This window comes from Colius striatus, chromosome 8, assembly GCF_028858725.1.
Source record: "Colius striatus isolate bColStr4 chromosome 8, bColStr4.1.hap1, whole genome shotgun sequence".
In the NCBI taxonomy this organism is placed as follows: domain Eukaryota; kingdom Metazoa; phylum Chordata; class Aves; order Coliiformes; family Coliidae; genus Colius; species Colius striatus.
In genome coordinates, this window is record NC_084766.1 from 20,772,958 (window position 1) to 20,800,868 (window position 27,911).

Consider the following 27,911-nt stretch of genomic DNA (forward strand, 5'->3'; position numbering starts at 1 on the left):
GCGGCCGCGGCCCGGAGGCGTTGTCCAGCGCCTGCGGCTCGAAGGAACGCGGCCGGCCCCGGCGAGACTGGCGCTCGGCGGCGTGCCGCAGCCCCATGCGCGCCCCCGCCTCGGGGGACGGCGCCGCGGGACCCACCTGCCGCTCCCTGCGCGGCCCGGCGGCAGGAGGAGGGCGCTGGGCCGGGGCGCGGCTCAGGCCATGCCGCGCGGCCTATCGGCGGCGGGGGCAAGGGGGGCGGGAGCCTCTCGGGGGCGGGGGCCGCTGGGACCGCAGCCCCCCGCCGCTGCCGCCGCTTCCTGCTGCAGTCCCCGGTTTGGGGAGGCCGTGCGCGGCCTTGGGCTGCCAGAGCCGGCGTGATTCAGCGTTTCTCAAGTGTGGATCCCCCCTGGACCCCATTTTCAGAACTCTGCAGCGCTGCGGTTTGCGCTCCCCAGCCCTCCTTGTCTCCTCATGTGGTCTCCAGAACGCTCAGAGTGCCGCCCCGCGAGGGTGCGCTCCGCTTCCTGCCTCGATCCCGCCGCGGCGCCGCAGCACTCCGCAGGCAGAGAGCAGCAGCGGGGCGGCTGAGCGGGGGATGCCGCGCCAACGCGCTGAGCGCCGGCAGCTACGGAAGAGATGGCCCTTTGTAGGAACTGCAATCGCCGTTCTTACACAAATAGATCATCTATCCATCACCTCTCAGCATAGTCTAAGTATGTAGAATCTAATACAAATGGGCTGAAGTTACATGCGGACACACAGTTCCAGCAGGTTATCATCACAGCTTCTCCAAGCCTGTTTGTTCTTCATGCTCTGAGGCTACTAACTGGCGCCGCATTGCATATCTGCAGTTTCCCAGAGAAGCGTGGCTGTGGCCAGGGGACATGTGACCAGGCTTGCAAAAACTTGGACCAAATTCAATCTGTAGTATAAATATTCATGTTACTAGATCCATGTCCATAGGAATATCCTTAGAATAATACAGAAACCTAACAGGAAATTCACAGTGGGAAAGCAGGAGTGTGTCAAGGACAGAAATTATTCTGTTTATTTAGAAAGTATTAAGATTTTAGTTGAAAAATCATTCAAGTTTACGTATTGTGCCTTTGTTTTGATACATGGATACATCACTCAGTACAAGTGACACTATTGGGAAACTTTGCAGTCCTGGATCTCATTTTTTAGGGTCATTTTGTTTTAAAGAAATAGTGATTCAAGTTTTCTGACAAATGAATTACAGAGTGCCCTGGATACTCTTCCTTCCTAGGTGAAAATCCAAGATATAAAATGCCACAACTGCAGCTGTCCAATATAGTAACTATATGGTAAACTAGGCTAAATGGAAACCAGCATCAAATAGGATATTTAAGGTGATCCTGCCATTTACTATGGTATAGTTCTTTTACATTATTTTAATCATGAGGACTGCATTTCAGGTGATTGTTTGGCTGAGCTAATGATACCAAGGGAGAATTTTTGTCAGCAAGTATGCATTTGAGCTCCAAGGAAATGTACAGATATGAGTTTTCTCCCTAAAACATGTAGATGTTTCTCAAGACAGTCCCTGTTCTTGTGTATGTACAGAACACTCAAGTAAACAAAGTCTTGGTGTTGATTATGAATGCAGTTGTTGTTTCCAGCCCACTTCTGGATGAGTGTTTTCCAAGAAGCTCTGGCATTTGCTGCTTTGCAACACAGCTCTCCCTGATAACAGTCAGCCCAGCTGCAGCTTTCCCAAAAGTGAAAGCAGCAGAGCTGTAGAATTATCTCTGCATTTTCCTGCGCTGTGCCAATAAGCTAAAAATATTGCTGTAGGAAGGCATTGCATAACTACTGTCTTACTTTCATTTACTGTATTTTGAGCACTTTCCTGCTCTTACATTAGCCAAGTCATTCGTGTCAAGCCAAAGCATATAGATGCAACTAAATTTGGAAAAATATGGATACCTGGGCAAATTTTTTCATTCCAGAAGGAAAATTCCTGCATTTTCCCACATGCATCAAACTAGGTACCAAGCAATGTACCAAGAGAACAGACACTTAGGACAGTAGAGACAAGAAACTGTCAGATACTTAGTAGCATAGTAAATCTCTAGCATCCACGTTTGGTTTTGGCCTTGCAGAACCCTTTTAAATACATTTTCTGCAATTACTCACAACCTTTATTTTCCATAAAATATATGAATCTGTCTAGATACCCTAATCCTTTTTCTTTCCCAACTCATTGCCTCTTTGCACCTCTTATCAAAAATCTGATTGCTAGAGTGTTGCATGCTACTCAGAGCAGCAGCTGTACTAACCTGTATTGTGAGCTCTGAAAACATCAGCTCCAACACACAAAGAAACCCACCCACACACAAAATCTCACTTTAACGAAGCTCAAGAGGTGTGTATGTTACTAAGGCTCTCCAACTTCTTGTAGAAACCAGAAGTTCTCATATATAAGGCTGATTTTTCTGTTTTGTTTTTAAAAGAAGGGAAAGAAGGGAAATGACAGCCTTGTCCTGAAGAATCATTGCCTGCTGGGGACTCACTGCATGCAGGCTGAAACTCTCCATACCGCTATGAGCATTGCCAGAGAGAACATTTACCCAGCAGCATGTGGGCTGCTCCGGCTTCCCCCCAGATAGCCTAAGGGTCACTGGAGCCAGCCAGCCAGAGCCATGACCTCACCAAACCCAGAGGATGTGTACAGTTTAGCACCAGACCCAGGGGTTCACTCTGCCCTACATTGGTGCTTCCCACACACCTGAGAGGGTGGGCCTGTGGACTGTTCATATTTCAGAAAGTGAACTTTTATAAGCCAGAACCCATAATTCTTGAAAACATACAAATTGTCAGTCAGAGATCATATACATTTGTAAATTAAAAACATGGAGTACTTTAAATTCTTGTCTGTAGTTGCAGAGATTGAACATGATGGTAGCAGCAGAAGTTCTGAGGTAATAATAAGGCTCTGTATAAATGACACTCTGGCTTGTTAGATGTTGCAGTTTAATCCCAACCAGTAACTAAGCACTGCATAGGTACTTGCTCACCTCACAACCCCCAGGTGGGATGGGGAGGAGGATCAGAAAAGAAAATAAAACTTATGACCTGAGATAAGAACAGTTTACTAACTAAAATGGAAATAACATATAATAATAACAATAATAATGTACTATAATTATAATAGTAATGAAAAAAAGAGAGGAAAACAATGAAACAAAAAAAAAAAAACCTCAAGAGGGAAAAAATCCCCAAACCCAGGTGATGCCCAGTGCAATTGCTCACCACCTGCTGACAAATAACTCAAGCACCGATTCCTCCCTCCCAGCCAACTCCCCCCAGCTTACACACTGGGTATTCTGTGGTATGGGACAGACCTTTGTCTGGTTCAGGTCAGCTGTCCTGGCCTCGCTCCCTCCCAGCTCCTTGTGTCCCTCCAGCCCACTCACTGTCAGGGCAGGGTGAGGAGCAGAAAAGGCCTTGGCTGTGTTCAAGTATTGCTCAGCACTAAGCAAAACATCCCTGTGTAATCAGCACTGTTCTCAGCTTAAACTCAAAACACAGCCCTGTGGCTGCTACTAGCAAGAAAAATCCCAGACTGAACCAGGACATTAGGACAGAGGGACAACCTTGTGCATACTTCATGAATAACCTGACAAAACAAGGGGAGCTAACATTGCCATATAGCAGGAATAATGAGAAGTCTCATAAGACATCCTTACATGCATTTTTATTTACTTATTTCTAAAAAATAGGGTGTTTATGTAGGGAGGCATCAAATTCTTCAGGCATTAATTATGAAAGGACATTAGACATTATCTATTTAAACATATTTCTTAACAAGGTACGCTCACATTTTATAACGGAATGGATTCAAGAACAGAGAGATGTTCTATGGTGTTATCTAAAAGATCTTGTCTCTGGGTAAAGATGAAGCAAATTTTACACAGTTGGGTAAACACAAGATTTTTTTTCACTTGTATAATGAAAATCAATTTAATGCAAAAATTTTCATTAATCTAGATCTAATTATTACAAAAATTGAAACATTAACAACAACAATAATGCATTTAAAGTACTTATTTACGCCAAAATTCACAATAATAGTATTACTATGGTTAAAATCATTACACTTCTGTGGACACATGGACAGTTCTTAGTTTCTATTCTTTCCCTTAGAGATTACTCCTCTGGGCATTTAGACTAGTAGCTTCAGGCTGCTGGAGGGAGTAACACCGGCAGTCATCAGCCAGTGTCATCCTTTCTTGGTAGAATCATGATGCTAATGGTGGTGATGCCTTCTCCTTCCCTTCCCCAGGATCCACTTTGAGTCATTTTTATACGTTTACTATCAGGCTTTTACATCTTTCTTTTTCTTCACTGGTCTGCAGCTTCATGTTAAATGTAAATTTACCATATACAGTACCATTTACATATGTTAGATAGGTTAGATACTATATCTTTGATCACTTTGTTACCTAGAACCAATTTTAGCAAGCCAGGTCTGCATATTATTTTAATAAGCATCCGTGAGTTGTTTATATCCAGGTGCTCCAGTACCCAGCCTGTGCCTCATCTCTTTGCTACTATGTAGCCCTGTAGCACAACATTGCTGTTGCTACCAAGAAGCTACAAGCTTTGCATAAGTTTGCAGGGCCTCAGGGCTAAGGCTTGCCAGCCCTGCTGCCTTTGAGCCTGTCCTAACATGCTTGCAGCTTTGTTTTGCTTGACACAACTCTTGTCAGGAATTTCTCGAATTCACTGCCTGTATCTAATTTGCTTTACTTTTGTTTATCTTTGCACAGTATACCTGCACTGTTTTCTCAAAAGCAGAAACAAACAGTTGTTCTAGGTGGAATGAGATCTTTAGTATACATACACAATGACATAACAAGGAGAAACACAGGAGTGGTACAACAGCAGAGACCTTGTGACATGGGGACACAGGATGAGGGAGTTCGGGCAGGGCTGATAAGGCCTTGTGTGAGTGTTATGTAGATGACACAATGCCAATAGAACAGGAGCCTAAAGCACGGTGCAAAATTGTGCAAAGATGCACAGGCAGGAGGGGTTAAGAGATCTTTCTCTAGCCTAAGCATGATAATCAGGTCAGCCTATACTGACTTGAAATATTCTCCATATTGTAAATGCCTCTGGATTTGAACAAAGTAAACGCTGGGAGCCACGTTCTCCACAAAACAGCATTATGCATGACACAGAGCCAGGCTGAAAAAAGCAGCTTCGTGTCTCTTAAGTTTCTATTTCCCTTCTGCAGATTCAGAAGGAAGCTCAAGTTTCACTTTCTGTTTCCCGTTAGATTACTCACAGATCACGTGAGGGCTGAAGCACATAAAAGGGAAGTCATAACAGCAGTGAGCATCATTCCTTTCACTTTGAAGCTACAGTAAGAAAAGTGATCAGAGAAGGAAAACCATGAGGTAAGTGAATAACTTAGTCTTTGAAAGATGTTTTATTGCTATGCCATAGGAAAATAATGCTTATTATTTATGTAAATGTAGGCAGTGAGGGACTTTGGGGATGCAAATAGCAGAAAATGCTTTACAGAATATTTACTAGAAGAATCAAAATAAAATAAGGATGCTATTCAGTACTGCAGTGTTTTTGCCTCTCCAGCAAGGGCCAGTCTCTGGGAAGAGAACTGGCAGAAAAACAATGTGTATGCAGTTCAGAGATGAAATCCAGCCATAGCTGATGTCCAGCCAAATAGGTGACTGACACTGATGCATTTGAGAATTTACTTTCTGATTTCTTTTGCTGTGAGGACCAGCAGACAGGGCACTGCAGGTTCTGGGCTGCAGCTTGGAGTGTAAGGAGGAGGAGGAAACATTTTCTGAAGACTGTCACTCATGCCCAGAGGCACACACACATGCTCAGCTAGAGAATAGCTGAGATGTTTATAATAGCTTTGCAAAATTTAGTTACCAGTTATGTGCTGAACTGAGCTAAACTGTATTTAGTCTGCCTCTCAGTTCTGGTATTATGACATTCACGAGTATGCATTTTCCACAAATGTGTTTTCATTCATTATTCTCCACTGTTGTTTTCAGCCATGGACAGTGTGAAGGTTCAGAGCTGAGACAATAAAAACCAATACAATGTTCCATTTTCAACTAAATGAGACAACTTAAATGCTTCAAGCTATTCCTGATGATTTAAGAGCCAATATCTGTTCTGTGTTATTCACCTGTAGTCAAAAGTATCTAATAAGATAGGGATAATAATAATAAGTTACCCTCATAGTTCTCAGAAGAACTATAATTAACTTACATACAGCTTTATAATTAAGTGATACCATAAAAGCCAGTCTAAGTAAACTCTCAGACCCAGTTTGGAGTTTTAGAAAGCAGGTATTCTTTTATGCAAAGCTGCATTAATGGGTACATACAGGGATATTTCCTCCAAAGTGTGTCTGTCTTATCACACTATCTTCATTGTTAAGTGAGCTATAATGAATGTTCATTATATTCCTCAGAAAATACATGCATAGTCATTTTAGTTCCTGGTAATTATTTGCATACTCACCACCCCCTTGTGCATGCTCCATGATTTTGGTCAGGGGTCTTTGGGGGTCTCTGGTGGTCATTTTGGGGTGTGTGCTATTTGAGGTAGTTAATCCATATGGTTTGCCTTAAAAGCAGTTGATTTTCATGAAGACCTTGTTAGTTGCTGATATATCTTTTCCAAGTTATTTATTATCTCCTTTCCTTCTCTTCTTTCTGTCTTTTGTGTTAGCTCATTAGTACTTATTTATGTCTTCCTACTGTCTACAAGGTCCCAACCATCCAAATCTGTGTGCACTAGATAAGCATCTTGCCGCAATTTCTCTAACTCAAGGCTTGCATGATATTAGAATCATAGAATTGTAGGGGTTGGAAGGGACTTTTAGAGATTATCTAGTCCAACCTCCCTGCAGAAGCAGGTCCACCTAGATCAGGTCACATAGGAATATGTCCATGTGGGTCTTGAAGACCTCCAAGGAAGGAGACTCCACAACCCCCCTGGGCAGCCTGTGCCAGGGCTCCCTCACCTGAACAGTGAAATAGTTTTTTCTTATATTTAAGTGGAACTTTCTGTGTTCCAGCTTCATCCCATTACCCCTTATCCTGTTGCTAGTTACTATAGAAAGAGATATACCACCCTCCTGACACCCACCATTTAGATATTTGTAAATATTAATAAGATCCCCCCTCAATCTCCTCTTCTCCAGACTAAACAGCCCCAGTTCCCACAGCCTTTCCTTGTATGAAAGATGCTCCAGTTCCCTGATCACCTTGGTGGCCCTGTGCTGGACTCTCTCTAAAAGTTCCCCATCCCTCTTGAGTTGGGGAGCCCAAAACTGAACACAGGACTCCAGATGAAGCCTCACCAGGGCAGAGCAGAGAGGGAGCAGAACCTCCCTCAACCTGCTGGCCACACTCTTCTTGATGCATCTCAGGATGCCATTGGCCTTCTTGGCCACAAGGGCACATTGCTGGCTCATGGTTAGTTTATTGTCAACCAGGACTCCCAGGTCTCTCTCTGCTGAGCTGCTCTACAGCAGGTCAATCCCCAGCCTGTACTGGTGCATGGGGTTGTACCTTCCCAGATGCAGGAGTCTGCACTTGCTCTTGTTGAACCTCATGAGGTTCCTCTCTGCCCAACTCTCAAGCCGGTCGAGATCCCACTGAATGTCAGCACAGCCTTCTGGGGAATCAGCCAGTCCTCCCAGTTTGGTGTCATCAGTAAACAGGCTGAGGGTACACTCTGTCCCCTCATCCAGGTCATTGACGAAGATGTTGAACAAGACTGGCCCCAGAACCAACCCCTGTGAACTCCACTTGCCACAGGCCTCCAACTCGATTCTGTGCCATTGATCACCACCCTCTGGGCTCTGTCATTCAGCCAGTTCTCGATCCACCTCACTGTCCACTCATCCAAGCCACAGTGCCTGAGATTTCTGATGAGGGAGACAGTGTCAAAAGCCTTACTGAAGTCAAGGTAGATGACATCCGCTGCTCTCCCCTCATCTAGCCCGCTGGTTATGCACTCATAGAAGTCTGTCAGGTTGTTCCATCACCTTTCCAGCGATGGAGGTGAGGCTGACTGGCCTGTAGTTTCTCGTGTTGTCCTTTTTGAAGACAAGATTGACATTGGCCTTTCTCCAGTCCTCAGGCATCTTGCCTGTCCTCCATGATTGTTCAAAAATGATGGAGAGTGGCTTAGCAATCACATCAGCCAGCTCCCTCAGCACTCTAGGATGCATCCTATCAGGACTTAACCTTAAGCTTGGCCAACAAGTCTTTAATCTCCTCCTCTTCCACCTAGGGCAAGTCCTCTGCTGTCCAGGCCATCCTACTATCCTTGCTGGACTGAGCTTTCCAATGGTCAGCTTTGGCTGTAAAGACTGAAGCAAGGAAGGCATTTAGTAGTTCAGCCTTGTCTGCATCCTTGATCACCAGGGCACCCTCTGTGTTTAGCAGTGGGCCCACATTCCTCTTAATCTCCTTCTGCTGCTGATGTACCTGAAAAATGCCTTATTACTGTGCTTAACTTCCCTGGCTAAATTTAATTCTAGAAGGGCTCTAGCTTTCCTAGTTGCACCCCTGCATGCCCTGGCAATGTTCCTATACTCTTCCCAAGAAGTCAGGACCTGTTTCCACCTCTCATAGATGGCTGCTTTCTGCCTGAGTTGTCCCAGCAGATCCTTGCTCATCCATGGAGGCCTCCTTTCCTTCTTTTCCTACTTTCCTACATGTGGGGACACACTGATCCTGGACTTGGAGGAAGTGGTGCTTCAAGATTGACCAGCTCTCTTGGGCACTTCTACCATCTAGAATCTTAACCCATGAGATCCATCCAAGTAGGTCTTTGAATAGGCCAAAGTCGGCTCGCCTGAAATCCAGGGTCATGGTCCTGCTTTGTGTCCTGCCTCTTCCACAAAGGATCTTGAGCTCTATCATCTCATGCTTGCTGCAGCTGAGGTTGCTTCCAACCTTCACATTCCCAACCAGACTCTCCTTATTTGTCAGTACCAGGTCCAGCAGCACACCCCTCCTCGTTAGTTTCTCAATCAGCTGTGACAGGAAATTTTCATCAACAATCTGTAGGAACCTCCTGGTCTGCGTGTGCTTGGCTGAGTGGCTTTCCCAGCAAATATCAGGGTGGTTGAAGTCCCCCATGAGGATCAGGGGGATTGTGATCATGAGGCAGCTCTCAGCTGTTAGTAGAAGGCCTCATCCACATCCTCCTCCTGAACAGGTGGCCTGTAGCAAACTCCTACAACAATATCACCTACCTTACCCTACCCCTTAATTCTCACCCATAAACACTCAACCTGCCTCTCATCCCCACCCAGGCAGAGTTCAATGCACATTAATTGCTCTCTCACATTGTTGACTAGTGACACCAGGTGAGGGTTACTGCTTTTGAAGTACATTGTGCCTGGTTTAAAAGTAAGAGCAGCAAAAAGCAAGTGGAGTATAAGTACGTTTTCCTTTTATTTCTTCTAGTACCATTTCCAAGAATTCCTTGAAGAGCTCCCTGCTGCAGCTAGAATGTCATTTTACATGGACTTTGCTGAAGCAGGATGTGGATCTGGATGAGCTAGAGGAAACAATAGATAGCCAGATTGAGTTTTTAACAGAATCCGCCATCACAAATTATAATCTGCTGTCCTATGTGTGCCACCTGAAGAAATCAAATGAGGAAGCCCTGAGAAATCTCAAAAGAGCTGAAGAAGAAGTTAAAAAAAATCATCCAGATGAAATTGCCAGGAGAAGTCTCGTTACCTGGGGGAATTATGCCTGGATCTATTACCACATGGAGAGATATGAAGAAGCTCAAACATATGTAAGGAAAGTGGAAAACGGCTGTGGAAAGCTTTCAAGTACCGCTCAACAGAAGACTCAGTTTCCAGAGATCTATGCTGAGGAAGGATGGGCATTATTAAAGTTTGGGAAAAAATACTATGAGAGAGCACGAGATTGCTTTGAAAATGCCCTGAAGAATGAACCCAACAACCCGGAATTTAATGCAGGCTATGCAATAACAATGTATCGTTTGGAAGAGACCTCTCTGGCACAGGGTACCCAAGTAGGCCTGTCCTTCCAGCCTCTGGAGCGTGCAGTGGAACTGAACCCAGAGGATACTTTCATTATGGCATTATTTGCATTGAAGCTTCAGGACTTAAAGCGATTTAATGAAGGGGAAATGTATATTGAAAGAGCATTGTCAAAAACCCCTGATCTTCCTTATGTCCTGCGATATGCTGCTAAATTTTACAGAAGGAATAGAAAAGTGGAGAAGGCACTGGAGGTTTTGAAGAAGGCCCTAGCAGTGACACCAAAATCTACCTTTTTGCATCACCAACTAGGACTCTGCTACAGAATAAAGTTCTTTCACTTGAGAAAGTCTGCAAAATGTACACCTCAAAAGCAAGTGGATGAACTCCTCCGACTTTCTATTTTTCATTTTAAAACAGCAATTGAAAAAAAACCAAAATTTTTTGCTGCCCATACTGACTTAGCAGGAATGTATGAAGAAGCAAAGATGTATAGAGAAGCAGAAGAGATGTATCAGAAAGCGTTTCAAATAAACATTCTATCCTGTACTGATAAGCAACAGCTTTACCTGTCTTATGGCAATTTTCAGAATTTTCATATGAAATCAGAATCTGAAGCCATTCGGTATTACACAGAAGGTGTGAAAATTGAAGAAGATTCTTTTATAAGAGATAAATGCAAAGAAGCTCTGAAGAAATTGCTGAAGAAGAGAATTCAGGAGGGGTTAGGAGATGCATCAGATTTTGCGACGCTTGGACTCGTTCATAGTTTAAACAGTGAGAAAGGTGAAGCAATAGAGTGTTATGAAAAAGCTGTTGCATTGCGTCCTGACTGTGAAGAATATCTGAGCGCGTTATGTGAGCTACGGCTCTCCATCTCATGTTGAAACTCTCAAAAATTCCTCACATCAAGGAAAACCCAGCCTCAAACTCCGAGGATGTTTCAGCAGACTCTACAAACTTTTTTATTTGTAGGATTGAAGTTATAATCAGATGAAATATCGGGTGGCATCACTTTGTAGTCATAATGTAGAAGCTGCAGACGATTTTGTTTGTTTGTTTGTTTGTTTTCATTCACCACCAGAGAGCATGCTTGGAAATACTAAATAATAGCTATGTCAATCTTCAATGCGAACACTGTTAACAAAGGTTATGTTGAAATGATCTGTACAACACAGGTCTCAGCTGGAAATGAGATCTTGTCTTGTACCAAGAAAAAGACAAGGGAAATATATTGGAGAATTTCATCTATCCACTTGAAAGATTTAAAAAGTGCTCTGCAGAGGCACTGAGTTGGCTCAACCCCAGAAGTGGATCTGACTCGGAGCCGGGAAATGTTTTGAGCAACTTCTTACAGGAGCCATCTTTACAGCCCCTTCCCCATCAACAGAAATAGCTCCACACAAATCCATGGCACTTATACACAAATGGAATTTCTGATGTTTGTCAAATACTTTTAAAATGTCATTTTTAAGTGTTGTTTAGAAGAAACTTGTTGAAGGTTTGCTCAGTTTACTAAGCTGTATTTAGTAACTCTGTAGTAGCTTTTCATGTAACTGAAAAATAACGCTGTTTGTCCTGTTCACTAGAAAGCTTACAAAATGTGTATTATTGATGTGAACTATTAAAACGCATTACATTCATCAACTGTTACTCCTGGTATCTCTCTTCAAAAAAATCCTCTTTTTAGTGGATGAAAGAATGGGAAATGGCCATTTGAAAAAGTAACAGGGATAAAGATTTGGCACGATGTGAAAGGGTCAGGAGATAGATACTCCCCTTTATTTTCCCAAACTCTCAGCAAATTTGGCTTCAGAGGTGTTACACCAAAGAATTCAACAGTGCACAAAAAGGAACTGTCTAGTTTACCATCAACTACATTCTCAAGAATTGCTACAGCAAACATTTGGAGAGAAAGGAAAGGCAGCCTTTGAGATGCCAAAAAGAGACGGCTATCTGTGGCCATGCTTGTGAAACAAACCAGGAGTAGAAAACACACACAAGAAATGTAGTGAACTGGACGTGGAAGGCAGAGTGCACCTGGAGCAAAGAGTTGCATGAGCGCTGGAGAACAGGGCATGTGGGAAAAGGGGTGAGTGCCTACAGAGTATACATGAACAGAAAAAAAGGACAGAGAGAACAGTTGGAGGAGGTGGTTGTCTTCAGATATCTAACTGAAAGTCAGTATTCTTTACAACAGGCTAGCTTAATTCCACAGTATTGTACCTCAGTATAATAGATCATGAAGGATCTGTTATACAGATCATGATGGAAAACTAACACTGTACTTCCAAAACTTCTGAGCGCTAGACAGTACTGTAGAATGAAACTGGTGACAGAGCACATCAGAAAGGATATGCACTCATTTCCAACCCTCATAGAGTATTCTTGCCCCTACAACAGCAGTCCTATGTACAGACAGGATGACATACACAAAGGAATATAAAATATGGTGCTAGATCACCCAGAAACCTCTCCCCCTCTCAGCTATCCCTCAAAGAAATATCTTAATAGAAGCAAAAGTGATCAGGAACTTAACAACGTGCATAATACAACCATATCTTCTTCCTAAGAAAAGGATGGGCCAAAATCTCTCTTTGTTTTCCAGACCCTTGCCAGCTTCCACTCTTACAAACACAGGTGGCCATACCTAGGGAAAAAGCAGGGAGTGAGGAGATGAGGCAGGCTCTTCCACTCTTTCCTGAAAGCTGATAGGAACAATAGTAGGATTGAAATCAGGAACTGGTGACTACCTGTGGTGGTGCATTCAGCTATATAAGCAAAAGGATGACTCATTGCCTTTTTCAGTCTGGAGGCTTCTAATGTCAGCATCATTGCCATTCAAACCCTCTTGAGAAATCTATTTATTGTGCCATTACCTCTTCAGGCTCTGGAGGTCATGCCATATTACAGTACTAGACAGGACTGCTCTATGCAAACGCTTGGCCTTCTAGTTCTTACCAAGTGTTCTGTAAACGAGGAAAAATGTTAGTTCCCACAAGGTGGTGCTGCTGCATTGTCTGGCGTGGGGACACAGGGAAGCACTCAAAACCAAACGCACATTTCGCAGTGGGCAAGTCCAACAGGCAAAATCAGACCCACAGAGAAGCTGAAAAGCCTCTCTCTCAATTGGCACCTGAGTATGTATACATCACTGAAGCCTATGCTGAAAGCAGGTTGTAGCAAGGTGGGCGTTGGTCTCTTCACTCAAGTAACAAGTGATAGGGCAAGAGGAAACGGTCTCAAGTTGCATCAGAGGAGGTTCAGATTGGACATTACGAAGAACTTTTCCACTGAGAAGGTTATAAAGCACTGAAACGGGCTGCCCAGGGAGGTGGTGGAGTCACAATCCCTAGAGATACTTAAGAGATGCATAGATGAGGTATTGAGGAATAAGGGTTAGTTTAGTGATAGGCTTGGCAGTGTCAGGACAGTGGTTGGGCAATCTTAAAGGTCTTTTCCAACCAAAAGAATTACATGAGTCTATGATTCTAGCAGTACAGGGGAAAAAAAGGAGTGAAGATAATGCTGCAAGAAGTATTCATTTATGAATCAAAAGCACCTTACGAAAGCTCTACTGGAATATAATAGATTAGTCACCTGAACATGTATTTTAGAAGTATTTAGAAGTAGCATATTGATCCCCATTAAGGACTTTGTTGTGCTGACCATCAAGTATTGTTATAGCTCTTCCTTCTCATATCTTTGTAGTGCTTTAGAAAACAAAGAATTGTTGTGGCAATATAAAATATATTCACCGTTTAGTAGTACTGACAACCTCTGTTTTTTGGGAGATAAATTATCATCTAAGCTGGCAGAAATGTTCCAGGTTCAAAGTTTTCTCCTTTTGTTTTCAACAGAATTTTTGTTTTCACACAATTTTTTAAGGTAGAATTTATTAAAATTGATCTGATTAAAATTATCACTAGAACATAGGCAATTTCAAAAAGACTTAATGATGTTCCCATTTCAAATCTCACGGAATGGAAACAGGTGGCGTAACTTCTGTATTTGTAAGCACTTTCACTTTCTTACATCAAATTCCTGCTCATTGCAAGGAATTATCCCATGCAGGATTCATCCCAGGAAGATTCTGTTTGTCTGTGTCTCGGATAGATGGTACCCCATCCAAGTCAGACCAGGCTGTCCTGGCAAGCCAGACAGGCTCAGCAGCACAATGTTACATCCAAGCTCCTATCCAGCAGTGCTCAACAGGGCTGCTGTGAAGATACACTGTTAGCCAGGGATGTTGTTCACAGCTAGCCCAGGTGCTTCTGCCTAATAGGAAGTGTGCCATGACAGAAAATATCCTCTGTGGACAACAGCCTGAACATTATAATCTCTGAAATTAAAAAAAACATTGCAGATACAATAAGGCAGTTTTTCCAAGTGGTACAATGCAGAGGCTGGACGTGCTGCCTGAAACATTTCCCATGTGAGGATGAAGGTGAGCTGTTCAATTGGGGTTTTTTGGAGCAAGGGTATAATTTTGGCATAAGACTTTGCAAATTTGGATGGTATTCCCATTTCTTCCACTCACAGGTTGTTTCTTATGTTTCCTTCCTTCTGTTTCCGAGCTGGTGACATTCGTGACAAGGCTGGTATTTCACAGTGTGTTTTATGCACAGAAAGTATAATTCTGATATATAAGCTTTTGTCCGTTGGCTTAATTCCAAAGGGAAACAAGAAAAATCTGAAATAATTCTATTGTTTCCTACAAAAAAAATCTATGCTTAAAACCAGTTGAATGTTTTCTGCTCAGTTAGATATTTTAAATAAGAAATACTGCCTTAATTATGTTAAATACAAAATAGAAAAGCCTATGAAAAAGTATCTTGAAATAATAATAATCAAAAGCTAATAATATATTACACAGTCTTGTTTACTAGAATAAAAATACACATATTATTATTCCAACAGGATTTTATACTATGTAATTCTGTCATGAACAAGTGCTGTCATGTCATGATGTGGTAAAAACCATAAATGACAGCAGTAACATAATGTTAATTTTAACTTAGCTTATGTTCTTTGTAGAACACATTGCCTACTTCTTGACAAAAACTTTTGCACTAAGATCTAAAATAGTATCTTCATCTTTACTAATCAATCAAGCCATCTTTTTTTTTTTTCCCTCTTATATGTGTATATTTTTCTTAACTCATTAAGAAATACTCATGGGTGATTTTCAATTTTTTTAATGAATGTATGTTAAGATCAAGCTTAGGGCCCAGAACTCAAGTGCCAAACAGAGCTGAAGAAAAGGTCATGTCATTAGTTTCAGGCAGTTTTTGCACTCTGATCTCTTAATCTGTGGTCTATGCAAGTAAGATATCCTACGGGCTTTAACCACACTTCTGAAGCAGGGCAGCAAGAAGTGCTTTGTTCAAGCACAGACAACTGAAACAAAACAATTTTAACATGTAATATTTGAAAAATGTATGAATAACAGAACTACTTTATATATATCTACATATTAAAAAACACATTATACCACTCTGGCTGTGCTCTTGATCTAAATGAAACTTGTGAACATCAGTCTATTTTGCTTTCCCTTCTGAGATGCAGACTGGAACAGAACACCATGAGCAACCATGGAGTACACTGCAGACGATTAACAAAAACTATCACTCAGCGTTGATAGGAATTATTTGGACTCTGATCAATTTGCTAATGAACAGAATGCAGTTCTATTCAGCATTAAAACACATAAGTGATTTGCATTGCAGAATGTGAAATTCCTTCATTTCTGACAGTGGTATCACTCTGAAAATAGAGAAACATCCCATAATTTATTAAATTATCACATCAGCGATTTACTCCATTGAGTTACATTGAGCCTGTAGATCCCATGAAGCAGCCAGCTGTAATATATTCCGCCCACAAGAAGCAGGAAACCATCAGCAAACCCCAGCTGTTATGGGCATCCAGGACAAGTGACCTGATTAGCTCTTCAGCTGGCACAAACAAGTCATTTGCACCATTTGAAGATAAAGCTCCTGGGTCCAAAAAGAGGCAGAGTTGCCACTGCAGCACACAGAAACAACTTGGTCTGCCAACATCCTCTTTACTAATAGCCTGTGAAGTGGGCAGTTTCTCAGTCACCTGCTTGCACAGAGTCTAACTTTCTTCCACAGCTACTGGTTTTACAGAAGGAAGAGGTTCTGTGTATTTGGAAAAAACACCTCTGGTCTCCTGGTCTGCCTTTGGACTTCTTCTAACTAATGCAACTAAAGCAGATTTGTCTATTGGTGTGCTTAGTCCCCTGGCACAAATTTACTCCTCTTCAGATATAAGAAGAGCTACAGTATTTCTTCCACCCTCCTAGACAAGGGTCAGCTGGAGGATCATATCAATGTTTACAACTTCAAGCTTTAAAGATATTCAGGAAAAAAAGCAGCAATCACCTCCAAATTTTGCTACGGGGCGGGGGGGGGTAGAAAGCAGATCTAAAATGATACTTGAAATTAAATTACATCTTATGTACAAAATTCACACACACTGTAAAAATTAAAACTGCTCCACAAATACTTTTGGCAGAAATCAGTTTCCTGACAGATGTCCTAAAAAGAACCCAACAACCAAAAATTTTATTGTAGACTGATAAACGTGGAGGTTTTTTGGTGGTGTATGTGACTGGAAACATAATAGACCAGAACACCTAAAAGCTTGTTTCTTATACCTATTTTAAAAATAATTTAAACTTCACTGTTCAGTGGCTGATTATGTCATAGTTTTGCTGTGATTGTAGCCAATTACCATTTTTAAGATTACCCACGGGGTCGCCGTGCTGCATTTAAAATAAATCTACAAACACTTTTGTCTAACAAACTCCAATTTCACTTTAGTTTTCTTCTGTTACTTCATTAACTTGGTGTTACTGTTTCTGCATGTAGATTTTAGCCAATTAAGACACAACAGAAAAAAAATCTAATTGAGAAATGCCTTGTTTCACAGGAGTAATATCTTCAACAGTGTAACACTATAGAGCCACCTCCCTCTCAGCCCCAGCTGTGCAGCACTAAATCTTGATAGCACTTGTCATCTATTGCTGTAGCTGTTTGTTTCCACAGCCAAAAATTCAACATCCTTTTGATCTAATTCTGCTGTGACAGAATAAGCTATTGCTCCATTTGTCCAGATATGGTGTTTGGTGCCAGCATCACTGGTGAGCGACTGCAAATCTGTTCTTTTGATTTTCTTTGCTAGTCTTGCAAAGCACAGTAACATGGAACTAAATATCATAGAAAATCCACACAGGAGGAATGAGGCAGTATAGCTGCCAGTTGTGTCCACAAGCCAACCTGTAAGAAAAAAAATCATGGGTGTTTAAAGACCCCCCCCAAAAGATTCTGATAATTTACAAATTCTGTGATGAGCAGGAGTTTTATAAACTTCTGGAGTTATCACACATAAATACAATCAAACAATATGGTTTTACACCACCATTACTATAGTTTTGCCACTTGGGATAGGGAGGAATCTGCCCTCATCAGGTAGATAAGATTTTTATGGTCCTTTGTTTACAAGTCAAACCCACTAGAAAAGGCACAGCAGTCATCACCACAATACAAAAAAAACCACCTTTCAACTACATGGATTTGACTGGCAGTCTTTAAAGAGACTTAGAGAGCCCTGGGATTAAATATTGTGTGCATGACATTCTCATACAGAAACACCTAGTGAGCTATGCCCTAGGCTCATGCATCACTAAAAAGAATTCCTTTTTTAGATATTATGGTGATAAGCCTGTGACAAAACAATAGTAAAGCTGGCTCATCCAGCTCTTCAAAACAGTCTGGAGATGAGAAGTTCAAGTCTTATACACACACACAGACAGAGACACACACCTTGGAATTAAACTCTCTTTAGATTACATTTCCAAAATCATGTAATTTCACAGTGTTTTTCCTTTTGTTCCTTCTATCTGCACAACTTCTAAACTACATGAAGTGGTGATGTAACAGCTTTTAGAAGCCCTATTGCTTACTGTTTAGGTTTTGAAATTTCAGCTCCCTCTCTATGTAGAAATCATCTTGTAACATGGGGCTTGAATGGGATCTCGAGTCTCAGGAAGGTCTAGGTGTGTTATTTCCCTGCCCAAGGGCTACCTCCACATTCAGTGTGCATTTGCTGTCCTTCCTTCCCTTTTGTATCATACCAACAGGTAAATCAGAAGTAGTGGAAAAGAAAGGGAAAGTGAAAGGGAAAGGAAAAATCGTTTGTGAACTGACCTGCAACAGGCGGGCTCACTAGATATGGAATAGCGTGCAGAAAATACACCACACCCAGTGCTGATGATAAGGAAGAAGTTCCCACTACATCTGCTGTCACAACAGGGATCAGCGTTACGTAGGCTCCATCAAAGTAGCCAAAGGTAAATGAGAAAGGCACAAGCAAGGGGAACTTTTGGAGAACTGGCAGGAAGAGACAACAAAGGCCATCCATTGCCACAGCAAAGAGGTAGCAAAAGTGACGATGCTTCTTCAGACACCTGCAAATTTCAAAACAGGAAAGAAAAAGATTATTGCTGGACACAGCTTTTCAGTTTCTATGCCCTGGTATGCAGTACTTCTCTCTCTCTTTTATTTAGCTCAAATTTAAGCCCATTTTTTGATATAGCCTTCAATATGAAAAGCTCAACACTGATGAGCCCATGCAGGAAACGCTGCCCACCTAGAGTTGCAGAAACATCTGGTAAGCCTATCTAGCAGCCTATGCTACCTCCTGTGTTCCTCAAGTAACCCCTAGTGAGGGGAGCCATTCCACTGCCAAGGTTTTGCAGCCCTCTGAAGTTTCAATGTTCAAAGCAGTGCTCCATCAGGCTTCTCAGAATGATGCAAAAAATATTATAGCATACCTCTGTTAGCTGTCATCTTTGCATCAGCCCTTAAACATTGGAGTTAGCGTGAGTGAGATGGAAATTCCCTTTCTCACTGTCTCACAAAACTAATGATTGATTTTTTCTTACAAATTGAATACACAGAAAAATGTGTCCTTTAGAACCAAAACCCTCATTAATTTAAGCCAGTCTCTACTGATGTTACAGATGCTGCAGACAGATGTTTGGAGTGAGTTAAGTTAGCAAAGTGTGATGAGTTCTCATATACTGGAAAATATGCAACAGTTTCAGGTTAGTTCTTCTGAGTATACACTGACAATTTTGGGCCAGGTCCTTGATCCTTTCCCATGACTTCTGTGCTTCTCCAGCAGCACAAAAGACATGGACAGGCAGAGGAAGTAGAGCAAGATCCTCTAGGAAACAGGTACAGAGGATGAAATCAGAAAGAAATAAAACCAGCAGACTTGAACAAACTCAGAAGAGGTAAAAACACGAAATACTATACATTTCTGAAAGTTAGTTCATGTGTTAGTTTTGGGGTTTAAGTTATACATCGTACAGAAAAAGTCACAGAATCACAGAATATTAAGAATTGGAAGGCACCTTGAAAGGTCATCCAGTCCAACCTCCTTGCCAGAGCAGGACCACCTAGAGTAGGTCACACAGGAACTCATCCACCTGGGCTTTGAATGTCCCCAGGGAATGAGACTCAACAATCCATCTGGGCAGCCCGTTCCAGTGCTCCGTCACCCTCACAATGTATAAGTTTTTCCTCAAGTTTCTTTGGAATTTCTGGCTCCAGAACAGCCTGGCTCCATCCTCCTGACACCCATCCTTTACATATTTGTAAACATTAATGAGATCACCCCTCAGTCTCCTCCAAGCTGAAGAGCCCCAGCTCCCTCAGCCTTTCATCATAAGGGAGATGCTTCACTCCCTTCATCATCTTTGTGGCCCTGTGCTGAACTCTCTTCAGCAGCTCCCCATCCTTCTTGAACTCAGGGGCCCAAAACTGGACACAATATTCCAGATGTGGTCTGAGGGGGCAGAGGCGAGGGAGAGGAGAATCTCTCTTGACCTACTGCCCACACCCCAGGATGCCATTGACCTTCTTGGCCACGAGGGCACATTGCTGGCTCATGGTCATCCTGCTGCCCACCATGGCCCTCAGGTCCCTTTCCCCTACACTACTCTCTAAGAGTTCATTCCCCAACCTGTACTGGTACATGGGGTTCTTCTTTCCCAGAGGCAAGACTCTACACTTGCCCTTGTTGAATTTCATTACATTTCTCCCTCCAGCCTGTCCGGGTCTCGTTGAATGGCAGCACAGCCTTCTGGTGTATCATCAGTTTAGTATCATCAGCAAACTTGCTGACAGTGCCCTCTGTTCCCTCATCAAGGTTATTAATGAATACATTGAACAGTACCAGTCCCATCACTGACCCCTGAGGGACTCCACTAGATACAGGCCTCCAACTAGATCCTGCCCCATTGATCACAACTCTCTGCCTTCTTCCCTTCAACCAGTTAACAATCCACCTCACTACCAGCCCACACTGTCTCAGTTTTGCTGTGAGGATGCTGTGGGAGATGGTGTCAAATGCTTTACTGAAATCAAGATAAACCACATCCACTGCACTACCACCATCTATCCACCTGGTTACATCTTCATAAAAGGCTATCAGGTTGGTCAAACATGACTTCCCCTTGTTAAAACCATGTTGACTGCTCCTAATGACCCTCTTGTCCTTTAAATGCCTGGAGACAGCACCCAGGATAACTTATCATTATGGTTCCATCACCTTTCCAGGGATGGAGGTGAGGCTGACTGGTCTGTAGCTACCTGGCTCCTCCCCCTTGCCCTTTGTGAAGACTGGAGTGGCATTTGCTTCCCTCCAGTTTTCAGGCATCTCTCCTGCTCTCCATGACTTACTGAAGATGATGCAGAGTGGTCTAGCAATGAAGTCCATAATGTTTACTTTCATGTGAATTACATCTCAGTTGCATCCAGCCTCCCACCAGCTAAAACTTACACTTGCTTAGCCCCAAGCCATTACCTTCTGTCTGTTAGCCATCCAAAGGTGATATTACCAATGATGTCTATAACACCAAGTATGGACATGAGAAAGGCAGCCTGGTGATGGCTCACTCCAACGCTCAAAGCATAAGGCACTAGGTAGACAAAAAGAGGGCTACAGCCATATGCCATAAATAAAATGGAAACTGCCAGCACCATGAAATCTGGCATCAGTAAAAAGTCATATTCCTTCCATGAACAGTAGCATAAACACTCATGAGACCACGCTTTGATTAAAGGTGAACAGATGGACATTCGCTTTAAGTCTCGTTTCTGTGCTTCGGGGACATAATCCTGTTCAAGAAACTCAGGAGTAGATTTACAATCCTCCTTAAGAGCAATAGGCCGCATCAAGGCACCACAGACACAGAGGTTTAAAACAAAACCTCCCAGGATGAGCAAAGCTCCACGCCAGGAAAACTGCTCGATTAAGAGCTGGACCACAGGGGCCAGGATGAAGGTACCAATTCCACTTCCTGACATGGCTATTCCATACGCCAGCGCTTTTCTTTTGTTGAAGTATTTGCCCACCATCGCGATGGCTGGAGAATAACACAGTGCAAACCCAAGTCCTAGAAGAGAAAGCACAGTGCAGATGGCTTAATATTGAGCACGACATATGGTACACATGAAATTAAACCACATAACCAATTTCCATTAGCACAAATGAATAGGAAGCTCTTTCTAGTTCTGTACCATGGAGCTCGATCACTAGGATGACTCCTTCACTGTCAGGGTCACTGACTTGACAGACTTAACAGGTCATTATTAATCCACAATAAAAAGGCTCAGAAGAGTGGTGAGGTTCACTTAATAACAAGAACAAGGACAAACAATAAACATCACAGAAATAGTATGTCAGTCTCTCCTGGATGTAAGGTGAGGTCTTGTCCCAGTGTTTGCACAGATATGGGCACTGGGCACCCTGTCTTGAGGAGGCACCACTTTGTGTTTCAGTCTGTTGCAATCCTGAACATTAATTTTAAGGTCTCTGAAACACAGTACAATCTGCCTCAGTTACTAATATTTTACAATAAACCTTCTTTTACTCAGCTAAACAAACTCCACACATCAGCTGCTTGCAGTCCTGACCATTTTGTATCTCTGCCTGCAAGTAAAGAGAGGGGAAGAGCCTCAGAAACAAAGCCACGTCCAGTTTGAGAAACAAATACAATCCATGTCTTGGACTGGGAGAAAGGCTGTATTCTCTGCTGCAGAATCAAAGAGCAGATTTTAACCATAAAATGCTTACCATAACACTAAAATGTTTAGCTTTGAATCAACTGCAGAAATGAACTCCTGACTAGGGTTTTGGAGTATGTCCTAAATTGAGGGTAAAAGGGTCCCTACTGCTTTTTGGCAGAACTTGCCAACAGAGAAGAGCCAGCATGTCGTGTCCCCCTCAAAGGCTGCCCTGTGCAGGGCACTTAGCTGGCCAGCACGGGATAAAGGGATTAGAGGGACTCGGGGCAACAGGTGCCCACCCTGCCCACCCCACCCCTCTGGAGGCCAGGATAGGAGCAGGGCAGAGAGCTGAGGTGGGACCTATGGGGCAGTAGAGTGGGAGGAGCAGCCTTGAGCTAGGCATCATCACTTGAGAGCTGTGAAAAACCATACTCTGTTTGGCATATATGCCATTCATTTTTTAGGGAGCTGGCAGAGTGAAATAGGTTCAAAAAAAGCTAATAAATGTCCTGTGAAAAGTGGAAGTGCAATGTTTGGGTCTGAAGACATTTTCATACCTCTTAGAAGGAACTCTGCTATCCATTGCCATTCCCTCATCTCATCTCTATTTCACTCCTGACAGTTTCAAGTCCTGAAGTTTTCTTGGATGTAGTCCTTCACCAGCTATGCTCCCACCTTCTGTCTGGGTCGGGACACCACCTATAGACTCTCCACTAATCAGCCTGCACAGATTAGAAGTTCACTGCCTGTAGAATTGGCTCTTTACAACTCCATATACGAAGTGCAACTGCTTTTCCACCTCAGTATTTACAGCAGTTCTTGCTAAGGAAGCCTTGGTGGCATTAGCATGGTATGTGGCACAGTCCCTTGAGTTACAAGGAGCCTTTTTATTTGTTATAAACACATTTGTCAAAGATTAACATTGTAATACAGGAGTGAAATACACTACAACAAGGATTTTGTTATTTCTTTTTTTTTTTTTTTTCAAAATAAGCTGTTGGCAGCATGTGAACTGCAGTAATTCCACCAACTTGTTACTAAACAGCAGGGGACCAAGTACAAAGGCTTATATCACCGTGGCTACCAGGTCAGTATCAATGAGAAAGGAATGTTAATGTGACCATGGGCACCTCTCGAGTTCCTCTGTGCACAGCAAACACAGGGAGATAGGACAGAGCAAAGATATTTGTTATGACCATACCAGAAAGCAATTGGAAGTGCTCTGCTGCAGCAACACTACCAACCAGTAATTTGTTTGCTTTTCAACTGGAATGTAATGCTGACAAAAACTGCTCTGCCAAGTTATGTTCTGATTTAAACTTTTTTTAAAAAACATGCAAATATTTTGAGGCACTGTAGGACTCCTACTGTAATGAATTCCCAAATCACAGGCAAAAAAAAGGAAACCTTTTTGTGTACCACCTGCAACGGCAGTCCTTCCTGACCTCACGTAATTTCAGACCTCCCTCTATCCATAGCTCTCTCTCTAAAACAAATTGAAGAGTTGCTTTTGCAGGGTGCTGCATTTGGGCTGTGTGAGACTCAATGAGTGCTGGAGCCCTCACAGAGGCAGTGTAAGCCTCCCTCTTGCAATTAAGGGAACAGATCTGAGTATCTCTATTTCCCAGTGTGGCGGCAACATGACATGGAGAAGAGATCACCCTTCTTGAATGGAATGACCATGATTTTTAACATTCCTGTGGTGTTTTCTTGGCAGGAGCAAAGGGGCTGAATGTCTCCTACCTGTAAGGACTCCTAATGATAAGTAGAGATGTTCCAGGCTGGTGGCGAATGAACTCAAAATTAGTCCAGTAGATGCAAGCAGCCCTCCTAGCATGATACCAACTTGGCAGGATACATGATTACTGATTAAACTCCCAAGTGGGGCTTCAAAGAAACAGATAAAGCTGGTAGTTAATTGCAGGTCCTCACACATGTTTTGTTGCAACATCACCAAGGGAAAAGAAGAAGCAGGCAAACAGGAGAAAACAGTAATCACAGCTACACAGAGTGGTCTTCCAACATCCCTCCTATTGCAATGGTGTGAGCGGCAAAAAACTTCTAAAAATCACTTTCTCAAAAGTCAGGGTGAAATTAAAATTTACAGTAGCTTTCTGAGCAGCCATTTCAGTAGACCAAAGTCCTTGCAGAGCACAGCTACTCTGCAGTATTTTGGGGTCAAGAGAGGCCACAGCAACAGCCCACACTGTCCATTACTCCACGCTTACAACATAGAGACTTTTCCCCCAAGTGGAATTTGCATTTCAGCCCCCAGTAACTTCAGGCATCCTTCCTTGCTCTTCCCTTGCTTTGTGAGCTCGGCCAAACAGAAGAAGTCTCATCTTTTCGACTGTCTCCAGGGCTGCTATCCATCTCCTGCACTTCTCCAGCATCAATGGATCTCAGATCACCCTGCCTTTACTATGGGGTGTGTCATCACCAGCCTTCTCCCTCTTTGCTACTTGCAATGCCAGGGCAAGATAATCCTTACTTCTCTCTTTTTTTTCCCCCCCAAGATATAAGCTGGCTGACACAGGAGAGTTGCTATGTCTCATTCCAGCTATGTCTCTGCACCTTTATAGCAGTCCCCAGAGATTCACTCTCTTACACAGGATCAGGGCATGAATTTTCACCTAGCTGTACAGTTTTAAAGTAAAGCCATGAGAAATTTGGTACAACTACTTGTTGCATGTCACTTTTAGTAACACAGAATTTTTTCTTTAGGGAAAAGACTATTTGTAAACATACAAATTTGCTTAAAGGAGGATGACTGACTTGATCTAAAGGCAAGATGAACATCCTGTCCTAAGTCTCAAATACGGTTCCAATCAAAAGGCAAAAGAAACAAGTGCTGAGTTAGTAGCCTCAAACATGGTATGTTCCACTAGACCTCAACAAAAGTATGTTTCTGAAAACTTAGATCATTTGACAAAATGAAGATGTAGTATGAAGTAGGTGCCTTCCTCCACAATCATGCTGGATATAAGGATATAAGGATATACCATATCCAGAGAACTCACAGCATTTGTCTTTCCCAGCTGATTTCACCAACTTGTGAACACGCTAAAAAGAGATGGAAGTGAAGAAAAAGAAGCCATATTAGTTTTAAAAGGGTAATACACACCACAGAGCATGGTAGCACAGTCAACAATGGAGTGAATCCAAGCTGTTCTGGCATAATCCTGCCCAAAGTATGCCTGGAACTCCACAAAAAAAATGGAGATGCACCTAGGAAAGAAAACATCAACACCAATCTGTTGAACATAGGATACTTTCTTCATAGGAAACACTGGTCTTGCTCTTCAGGCAGAAGGAGTATTCTGCATCTCCCAGGACAATAAAATCTGTGATTTTCCTAAGTCCCAATGAGATGGGGAAATTTTAAAATAGTTTCTGAGCAATATTGGAAACAAAGCACTACCTCAATTTGTGAGGGACAAGACATGAAACGATGCGCGCAGGCTGAATAATTCCAACAGCGCTCTGTGTAAGGCACCTAGGCTAGGGTGATGCAGTCAGAGGAGAATCCTTGCTTTGCACTGGCAACAACTGAAACACAAATTGGTGTCCAACTATTATCCTGACAGTGGGATTAGACAATAAGGGTCATGTAGAACCTAATTCAGATAACTATTCCAGAAAGATTATGAACATTGTAATACCACATGACATCTACTGTTAGGATTTTTATAACTTTTATAACTTGCATTATTTTTAACTGAAATTAAGTCAAAGTTGTAATTATCAGCAGCATTTTATAGCTCACATCATGATGTTGCTTCCCTGGTACACAAAGCCCAAGCATCCAAGTCCTTCACTGACAGGGTTGCTTGCTAACCACAGCATTCATATCTGCACAAACTGGCAGGACATAGTACCTATAGAGCCACCACCACCTATAGATACGTGTTCATGGATTCACAAGTGCAGAGTAAGTGAAAAGCAACTCCTCATGCACAGAGAATCAAAACACAACAGGAGCCCATGGACCTTCATATAATTTATTAAAATGCTTCCAGGAGAGGTTACTTTGGTCTGCTTAATGAGTGTTACTGTTCTATCTGTCTCTGCATGGGGATAGATTAAAAGATTGTATAGTTTCATTCTGGTTTCTGGATCAGCAAGAGATCCTTTCCTCTTTCCCTCTTTTTTCTTTCTGTAAAGTGACAAATGACTGCTTGCTTCAGCTTTTTTTTACACTTACTTCATTCTTGTATGTACTGTAGATGTGTGCCAGTCATTAGCCGATTTCTTGAATGTAACGCATTTCACATGTGAAAAAGGAATTAAATCCACTAGGAAATCTCTACTGTTATTATGGAGTTGATACGTTTGCATATATAAACTAACACTGAGTCAAGATTTCCATGCTCCTTTTGTGCCATGGAGTTCAAGCCCTTAGACTTTAGATCCCTAAACCCAACAGCTTTATTTTAAAAGAAATACAAAATTTAGGTAGGAAATACTATGCTTATTTCTGTCCAACAAGACTCCATCTCAGTGTTTCTCTTACCAGGCTGCTTATTTCTCTGCTTAAGATAGCTTAAATGTCCATGTTGACATGCACTAGGCTTCTCTGTCTTCAGTCAACATCAAAGTCACTTTGGAAATCGTCTCACCCCCAATGTATACGTTATGTTTATGCAAGGCAGCAGTCTTTCCCCATTTGTTCTATTTTTGATAAGTATTTTTTGGCAAATGTTTTCTGCACGTTTTAGATAGCAGAAGGATATAGAAAGGGGCCTCCTCTCTAGGGCACAGATCTTCTCAGGCAGGATGGTACCTGAGTTGCTTGAAGTAGGAGAAAGTCTTGTTTACAGGCTTCTCAGACTCAGGAACCAAGTAAAATCACTGGGACTAACAAAAATGAGCACAGCTGTGGGCTCAAAGGGACACAGCAGAACCGAAGAGATCCCACATGATTCCTTTCTTCCCAAACCACCACAGCCTGAAATAATGATGCCTGCCCCAGGTTTTGTTTCTGCAAAAAAATCAAGAAGAGGGTGTTGAGAGACTGAGCAGCTGTCAGAGGATGTGAGACTAAAACCAGAGGGCTCATAATCCCATAGCCTTAGGGATTTCAGAAAGCCTTTAAAAACACAGCAAGAGGGTTTGTACCTAGCCAGAATAACCCCTGCAGCTGTGGACATTGGGGGACACCCTGTATCCTCTTCCTAAGGAAAAAAAACCCAAAACCCACAGACAGGTGAGAAACAGAAGAAGCAGCCCCTTTACCTCGTCACGGCCCTGGTACAGATGGTGACAAGGAAGCAGCCGGCAACGATCATCCAGCCCCATCCACCATCAGGAGGGCCGGCGTGCCGTGCTGGCCGGCGTGCTGAGGCCATGGTGCGGGTAGGGGCCGATCCTCCCTCCTCCCCACCTCAGGGGCACCAACCGGCTCCGGCCTGCTCGCCAATAGTGTGCCAGGGCTGCCTGCCGCATGGGGCACGGGCCATCTGAAGAGAGAGGAAACACAGACAGAGAGGTAATCAGGATACATGGCACACCCTGTAACCTGCACTGCTGGGCTAGTTACTGAGTCCTGTGTTCGAGTAGCTTTGCTAATGCTATGGGATATCACCAGAAGCATGGGGCCAACAATCCTTAGTCCTTTCTGTATCAGTGACTGCATAACAGGGCCAGACTGAGAGACCAGAGACCCCTCACTTTGCTTAGCGCAGGAACATGCAGTGCTGGCTCTCAGTGCTGGGTTTCAGACTGTGTTTTGCCATCACCAGCAGGCACCTAGCGCCTGGATGAATCAAAGAGTTATAAA

At 42.8% G+C, this 27,911-nt stretch overlaps 3 protein-coding genes across 4 annotated transcripts in view; 2 read left to right on the plus strand and 1 right to left on the minus strand.

The window, feature by feature from the left end:
* The first annotated feature begins 95 nt into the window (after positions 1 to 95).
* LOC133625979 (uncharacterized) lies at positions 96 to 5,368 on the plus strand. The gene is made up of 2 exons (XM_062001701.1): positions 96 to 693; positions 5,286 to 5,368. Exons 1-2 carry the CDS (start codon positions 96 to 98, stop codon positions 5,303 to 5,305), a joined length of 618 nt encoding a protein of 205 aa, XP_061857685.1. The 3' UTR covers positions 5,306 to 5,368.
* Positions 5,315 to 11,675, plus strand: LOC104561212 (interferon-induced protein with tetratricopeptide repeats 5). The gene is made up of 2 exons (XM_062001726.1): positions 5,315 to 5,406; positions 9,478 to 11,675. Exons 1-2 carry the CDS (start codon positions 5,402 to 5,404, stop codon positions 10,913 to 10,915), a joined length of 1,443 nt encoding a protein of 480 aa, XP_061857710.1. The 5' UTR covers positions 5,315 to 5,401; the 3' UTR covers positions 10,916 to 11,675.
* A 3,818-nt stretch (positions 11,676 to 15,493) lies between these two features.
* The window catches only part of SLC16A12 (solute carrier family 16 member 12), a 46,104-nt gene continuing 33,686 nt past the window's right edge, over positions 15,494 to 27,911 (minus strand). For both annotated transcript variants that reach the window (XM_062001072.1, XM_062001073.1), the window contains exons 2-7: positions 27,368 to 27,591; positions 25,257 to 25,360; positions 23,876 to 24,019; positions 20,928 to 21,519; positions 18,263 to 18,522; positions 15,494 to 17,332 (exon numbers count right to left, since the gene is read on the minus strand). In XM_062001072.1, the coding sequence (XP_061857056.1) occupies positions 17,070 to 17,332; positions 18,263 to 18,522; positions 20,928 to 21,519; positions 23,876 to 24,019; positions 25,257 to 25,360; positions 27,368 to 27,480 (1,476 nt within the window). In that variant the 5' untranslated portion in view covers positions 27,481 to 27,591 and the 3' untranslated portion in view covers positions 15,494 to 17,069. The remainder of the gene's footprint in view (positions 17,333 to 18,262; positions 18,523 to 20,927; positions 21,520 to 23,875; positions 24,020 to 25,256; positions 25,361 to 27,367; positions 27,592 to 27,911) is intronic.